General features: G+C 45.7%; 1 protein-coding gene across 3 annotated transcripts in view; it reads left to right on the forward strand.

Annotated features, from left to right (window-relative positions):
• Window positions 1-2,313: 2,313 nt before the first annotated feature.
• RPL6 (ribosomal protein L6) overlaps window positions 2,314-7,366 on the forward strand; it is a 5,805-nt gene continuing 752 nt past the window's right edge. The window contains exons 1-6 of one of the 3 annotated variants that reach the window (XM_006735743.3): window positions 2,314-2,338; window positions 3,237-3,473; window positions 3,566-3,664; window positions 4,978-5,121; window positions 5,883-5,931; window positions 6,721-6,905. In XM_006735743.3, the coding sequence (XP_006735806.1) occupies window positions 3,237-3,473; window positions 3,566-3,664; window positions 4,978-5,121; window positions 5,883-5,931; window positions 6,721-6,905 (714 nt within the window). In that variant the 5' untranslated portion in view covers window positions 2,314-2,338. Of the gene's footprint in view, window positions 2,339-2,490; window positions 2,516-3,236; window positions 3,474-3,565; window positions 3,665-4,977; window positions 5,122-5,882; window positions 5,932-6,720; window positions 6,906-7,366 lie in introns of those variants that run through there. The other 2 variants (XM_031030634.2, XM_031030635.2) reach the window with 2 other exon arrangements.

Genomic DNA, 7,366 nt, shown 5'->3' on the forward strand with positions numbered 1-7,366 from the left:
GATCCCGGGACTCCAGGATCATGACCTGAGCCGAAGGCAGTCACTTAACCAACTGAGCCACCCAGGTGCCCCTTCTTTTTCTTTTTTAAAGATTTTATTTATTTATTTGACAGAGAGAGACACAGCGAGAGAGGGAACACAAGCGGGGGGAGTGGGAGAGGGAGAAGCAGACTCCCCACTGAGCAGGGAGCCCGATGCAAGGCTCGATCCCAGGACCCTGGGATCATGACCTGAGCCGAAGGCAGACGTTTAACGACTGAGCCACCCAGGCACCCTGTTTTTTCTTTTTTAAGGTTATATTTATTTATTTGAGAGAGAGAGAAAACATCAATGAGCACGCGTGCCCACGAGCACGGGTAGGGACAGAGGGAGAGGAAGAAGACTCCTGCCTGAGCAGGAAGCCCCACACAAGGCTCCATCCCAGGACTCTGAGATCATGAGCTGAGTCGAAGGCAGATGCTTAACCAAATGAGCCACCAAGGTGCCCCGGCAGGTAATATTGTTATCCTCATTTTAGAAATGAAGAAACTGGGGGTGCCTGGGTGGCTCAGTTGGTTAAGTGTCTGACTTTTGATTTCAGCTTAGGTCATGATCTCAGAGTCATGGGATCAAGCCCATGTGGAGCTTCCTGCTCAGTGGGGTGTCTGCTTCTCCCTCTCCCTTTGCTCCTCCCCCAACTCATGCTCTCTCCCTCAAATAAATAAATTAAATTAAATCTTAAAAAAAAAAGAAGAAATGAAGAAAGGAGTACAACACCTGAAACTAATGTAACATTGTGTGTCAACTATACTTTGATAAATAAAATAAAGTAAAAGGAAACTTCCAAAAGAGAAGAAATGAAATGAAGTACAAAGTAGCCAGAGGGCGCCTGGGTGGCTCAGTTGGTTGAGCGACTGCCTTCGGCTCAGGTCATGATCCTGGAGTCCCTGGATCGAGTCCCGCATCGGGCTTCCTGCTCGGCAGGGAGTCTGCTTCGTCCTCAGACCCTATCCCCTCTCAGATGTTCTCTCTCTCTCATTCTCTCTCTCTCAAATAAATAAATAAAATCTTTAAAAAAAAAAGTAGCCAGAAATGCTTGTAGAATGGATGAACAACAATCCTCTTATATGTTTCCATGCCTCTTGCATTTATTCTTCCAATTACCACTTTCACCTGCCAAATTTGTATTTATCCTTTCAAATCCAACACAAAACCCAACTCTTTCGCAAAACTTTCCAAAATCTCCCAGAAGAATAGCTTATGATTGGGCGCCTGGGTGGTTCAGTTGGTTAAGCAACTGCCTTCGGCTCAGGTCATGATCCTGGAGTCCCGGGATCGAGTCCCGCATCAGGCTCCCTGCTTGGCGGGGAGTCTGCTTCGTCCTCTGACCCTATCCCCTCTCATGTGTTCTCTCTCTCTCATTCTCTCTCTCAAATAAATAAATAAAATCTTTAAAAAAAATTTAAAAAAAGAAATAGCTTATGATTATTCATTTTTTTCTGTTTGTTTTTCCTTTGAATGTGTGTTCTTTGAGAGCAAGAATATATTTTATTCATTTTATTTTATTTTATTTTAAAGATTTTATTTATTTATGTGAGAGAGAATGAGAGAGAGAGCATGAGAGCAGGGAGGCTCAGAGGGAGAAGCAGACTCTCTGCTGAGCAGGGAGCCTGATGTGGGACTCGATCCTGGACTCCAGGATCATGACCTGAGCTGAAGGCAGCCGCTTAACCAACTGAGCCCTTTAAAAAGATTTTATTTTAAGTAATCTCTACACCCAATGTGGGGCTCGACCTCATCAACCCCAAGATCAAGAGTTACATGCTCTACCAACTGAACCAGCCAGGCACCCCTATTTTACTTATTTTAATTCTATCTTTTCTGACTCTTCGCCAATGAGCACAGGCTATAGTCTGGGATATAGGCATTAAGTTAACTGCAGAGAAAACGTCCATGGAAGGTTCCCAACTAGCCTTTCATAGGAAAGATTTCACTTTATTTGGAGATTTGTCTTTCATCTCTCTCTCCCTACTTACATTGAAAACGGTGGTCCTTTCTAATGTCCTTAGTAAGCAAAATAAAAAGCTGTAATTTATGTCGGCTTCCAAAAATATTTTGAGAATTTTATTGTTCTATAAAATGAAACATTTCCAAAATGTTCTTCGCTTTTGCCTCTTAGAAGAAGAAATAGCTCTCCATGGCGGGGGCGGGGGGTGGGGTGGGGTGGGGTGTCTGTCAAAGGAGGGGAAACTACATTTCCCATAATGCCCCAGATCCGGAAGGAAGTGAGATTCAACACCGCCCGTGATTCCTTATAGACCGGAAGCCGGGACCTTAGTTCTCTTTCCCATCTTGCAAGGTAAGAATGGCGGGTCCTCCGAGGAAGACTCGATATCGGGATCCCCAATCCTTCGCCATCCGAATCAGGAGGGTGTCAAGTGGACACCTGCAGGGGTCGGACATGCTCCGGGTCAACTGAGAGGCCTCCCAAACGCTTCCTTTATCTCGCCGGGGTTTGCGCAGGGGCACGAAGAGGGTGAGGTGGAGTGCCGAAGAGGCTCCGGAGCTCCCGGCTGCTTGCCACCCTTCTGGGCTGGGGATACAGGGCCCTTCTGGGGATCCGTAGCGGGGTGGTGGGGCCGCAGGGACCAGGATGACGGCGCGCGCTCCGGAATCCCGGGTTCAGGTTCCAAAAGAGACCGCTGGGTTTGTTTGAGCCATGTTGAGCTTTGGGGCTGAGACCAAACGCTACTTTGCCTTCTTCCCACGTCTGCGACCGGAAGTCGCCTCTTGGCTTTGCGCTTTTCAGTCTGGCCTGAGTTTGGGCTGGATGTTAGTGTGTTCTCGACTCCTACGCCGAATTTCTTGAATGAGACAGCCGGCTGAAAAGCGCAAAAGTCCTGGAAGCAAACGGTTTCAGGGTCCCTCCTCGCTGCTTCATAGCTGTGGCAGTTTGTTAAGATTTCCACAAAACCGGAATAGTGAACGAATGGAATAGGGACTTCAGACCACAAAATATTTAGCAAACAGATGTAAGATCTCTTCAGATTCTTATAAATTAGCCACTCTGAGGGTTATTGCAGATGTGTGTGGCTTGGGATCTTAAGGGGAGGGATGAAAGGATGTTACAGCTACTTGGGGAGAGAGGGTGAGGGTTCGTCGTCTCGGAAGCCTATCAATGTACTGTTTAGACATTGCTTTGTCATGGGATAATTGGTGAAATACGTTTCTTTTTATTTTAATGTGTGTACTGATAGATGGCGGGCGAAAAAGCTGAGAAGCCGGATACTAAGGAGAAGAAACCTGAAGCTAAGAAGGCTGATGCCGGTGGCAAGGCTAAGAAGGGTAACCCCAAGGCTAAAACGCCAAAGAAGGGGAAGCCCCACTGCAGCCGAAACCCTGTACTTGTCAGAGGAATTGGCAGATATTCCCGATCGGCTATGTATTCCAGAAAGGCCATGTACAAGAGGAAGTATTCGGCAGCTAAATCCAGGGTGAGGGATGAGGAGAATCGCTGACCGTGACTTAGGTCTTCGCTTAGAAATTTTTGTCTGCCTCTGACTTTGATGCATTTGTGTCCTGATAGGTTGAAAAGAAAAAGAAGGAGAAAGTTCTTGCTACTGTCACAAAACCAGTTGGTGGTGACAAGAATGGTGGTACCCGAGTGGTTAAACTTCGCAAAATGGTAAGATTTGGAAGAGACTGTAAACGGGAAGCTTGATTGCCGAATACAGTGAGGGGTTTTTTGTGTTCTCAGGTTTTAGAAGTTTGTATTGGCCAGAGAATTACTAATGGAGGATTCTGGGTTTACAGCCCGGCCTCGTAAATATTTGTTGTTTGATCTTAAGTAGAGTTGCTTTTCTGCGCTTTCGTTTCTTCGCCTGTAGAGCAGGAATAAAGGTCTCCCCACAGTGTGGTGAGAGTTAAGAGGGGCATGAATTCTCAGGTGCTGCCAGGCCTGTAGAACCGCTGTGTACCAGAGCACTGTTGCTTGGCTCATCTATCCCGCACAAGACCCAACACTTCCTCAGCGTTTGCTCTCTAATTTCCGTTAGGGAAATATTCCCAGATGCATTACGGTCATCACAGTTGAAAACTACTGCCCCAGAGGGAAAGTGGCGCTTCGATTCCTTGTCACTGTTTTTGTGGGCCTGGTTTTTCTATTAGGAGCCAATGTTTGTGGTCAGAGCAGGAGGTTATTGTGAGTTACTTGTCATACACTTAATAGTCTTTGGGTGGGGTCCTGTTTTTACAATAAATGAACTGGTGGTCCTGATCTGAGCTGTGTTTTGTTTTTCTTTGTGCATGACATGGTAGTGATGTACGTTAATGTGGAGGATGTGAATACAATGGAAGAACAAGCCATGCCTCCTTCATAATCTCCAAAATATGTGTCAGACATGTTTCTGGAGAAGTACAGTTTAGGTTAAGGTCAGGGAGCCCAGGAGAGCTTGAGAATCACTGCTATACCACAGTGTGTGATGGTAGGACAGTGTATGAGAGCTTGTCTAATTCCAAAGTTTGGTTTAATCCCAAGTCTACAAAGGTAACTTGCTTGATTCTTTCTTTTTTTTTTTTTAAGATTTTATTTATTAGAGAGCATGAGAGGGGAGGGGGTCAGAGGGAGAAGCAGGCTCCCCGCTGAGCCAGGAGCCGGCTGTGGGACTCGATCCCAGGACTCCGGGGTCATGATCTGAGCCGAAGGCAGACGCTTAACCAACTGAGCCACCCAGGTGCCCTGCTTGATGCTTTCTGCTTTGCTTGACCACACAGTTCCTTTAGTTAAATGGATTTCCTCTTGTGTTTTGCATAGGAAGGGATAAGCAGCATTGACCTTTTCCAAATTTACTATTGACTTGGGAGAAGTGAAAATGAAATGTAACCATGTAAATCATTTAAAATAGGCGAAAAGGGTGTTGCAGGTGTCCCACTGTCACAACCAGCTCTACTAATCTGATTAGCTTGTTTAAATAAGTGGGACCTATGGATTCCTTACAGCCTAGGTATTACCCTACTGAAGATGTGCCTCGAAAGCTGTTGAGCCACGGCAAAAAACCTTTCAGTCAGCACGTGAGAAAGCTGCGAGCTAGTATCACTCCCGGGACCATTTTGATCATCCTCACTGGGCGCCACAGAGGCAAGGTGAGCAGAGCAGACCCGTCAGCTCAGGTGCCTAAGGTGCTTGATGATAACGTGTTCATACTCTGGGTGGAGTTTCTTTATTTGCCTATGGTAACTGTAGTTCGCAGGGGGGCTGGTGGGGAGTGAGTGTGTAACAAACAACCAGTAGCCCAGTCACTAGCGTAATGTGTTTAGTCCATGGTGTACAATAAATTATCATTTCCCGCTGGTGGGAATACTTACTACAGATGATTTAGATGTCCCTGTAACCCAAAAGTATTTATATTTTTCAGTTATTTCCTTACAATAGTTTTGCAGGGATAGAACTACTGAGTTAAAGAATGTTAATTTTTTTTATTGTTAGAAGTAATAGTTGCTCATTATAAACAAGCACACAAAAATAGTGCTCATATCCAAGGGTCGCCCCTGTTGGTAGTTTGGTATATTTGATTCCAGAGTTGCTGAGCAGATACATACTGAGAAATTTCCTTTGCCAAATTTAGAAGCCTATGATTTGATTCATTTAGAAGTCTTTTTTTTTTTTTTAAGATTTTATTTATTTGCGAGAGAGAGAATGAGAGACAGAGAACATGAGAGGGAGGAGGGTCAGAGGGAGAAGCAGACTCCCTGCTGAGCAGGGAGCCTGATGTGGGACTCCATCCCGGGACTCCAGGATCATGACCTGAGCCGAAGGCAGTCGCTTAACCAACTGAGCCACCCAGGCGCCCTAGAAGTCTTTTTTTTAATCACAGGGATGTCTGACATGTCTGTTTAATTTACAGAGGGTAGTTTTCCTGAAGCAACTGAGCAGTGGCTTGCTACTTGTGACCGGTAAGAAATTCCTTGGATTTTATATTTCTCTGAAATTTGGCTTAAACTTACTTATTTATTTAAAGATTTTATTTATTTGACAGAGACACAGTGAGAGAGGGAACACAAGCAGGGGGGAGTGGGAGAGGGAGAAGCAGGCTTCCCGCCGAGCAGGGAGCCCGGTGCAGGGCTCGATCCCAGGACCCCGGGATCATGACCTGAGCCAAAGGCAGACACTTAACGACTGAGCCACCCAGGTGCCCCTGAAACTTGGCATTTTTAAATGTACTTTTGCTCCCACCTACATGGAAGTTCCAGTATTGTGAGATTATGTGCCCCATTTTATTGTCTTGCATATACCTGAGTTCTAAGGGAGCAGGTATTTAAATTTTGTGTGGCCACATAGCACCAAGTGCAGAATGGTTGGCTGTTAACCCCAAGGAATGATCCTGCATAAGACTTGTAATTGGTCTGCCACTTGGAACAAGAGTACATTTGCCAAACAAGTAAAAAGTGAACTGTTCACTCCGGAGAGCAGTGCTTGGTTGAAATTTGTCAGGGACCTGTGGCTTTGGCCAACGTCTGTGAGTGACTATGCCATCTCCCAGCTTGGGTGACTTAAGATTTGAGGAAGGGGGAGCCTTGGACAAACTGAGATCTTGAAAAAGTCTGGATGCTGGCTGTAAAAGGGCAGTTTGAGATTTCTTCAGCTGAACAGAAAATTCAACACGCCAGCTTTCTTTAAATCCAAAGTCTGTTCTTAAATCTTTGCTTTCTCTTTCCCTCAGTATATTGATTTTTCCCCCCCAGGACCTCTGTCCCTCAATCGAGTCCCCCTGCGTAGAACACACCAGAAATTCGTCATTGCTACTTCTACCAAAATTGATATCAGCAGTGTGAAAATCCCCAAACATCTCACTGATGCTTACTTCAAGAAGAAGAAGCTGCGCAAGCCCAGACACCAGGAGGGTGAGATCTTCGACACCGAGAAAGAGGTAAGCTTCTCTTTCTGTCTTGGCCTCTGATAGCTCCAGCTTCCCTAGGTGGGAGTGAAAACAGTTTTCACAAAGAATTGACAAAGAAAAGTTGTTAATAACGAGGAATATCTGGGGAATAATATCGTTTCAGATGATGCTACATTCAGTGCCTCTTAATGGCAGCTGAAAGCTCGCTCAGAATCTTTTAAGATTTTATTTGACAGTGATGGGGTGCCTGGGTGGCTCAGTCGTTAAGCGTCTGCCTTCTGCTCAGGTCATGATCCCAGGGTCCTGGGTTCGAGCCCCGCATCAGGCTCCCTGCTCCGTGGGAAGCCTGCTTCTCCCTCTCCCACTCCCCCTGCTTGTGTTCCTGCTCTCGCTGTGTCTCTCTCTGTCAAATAAATAAAATCTTTAAAAAAAAAAAAAAAGATTTTATTTGACAGTGAGAGAGAGCACAAGCAGGAGGAGCAGCAGAGGGA

Source organism: Leptonychotes weddellii, chromosome 13 (assembly GCF_054177405.1).
Source record: "Leptonychotes weddellii isolate Sample4059 chromosome 13, ASM5417740v2, whole genome shotgun sequence".
In the NCBI taxonomy this organism is placed as follows: Eukaryota; Metazoa; Chordata; class Mammalia; order Carnivora; family Phocidae; genus Leptonychotes; species Leptonychotes weddellii.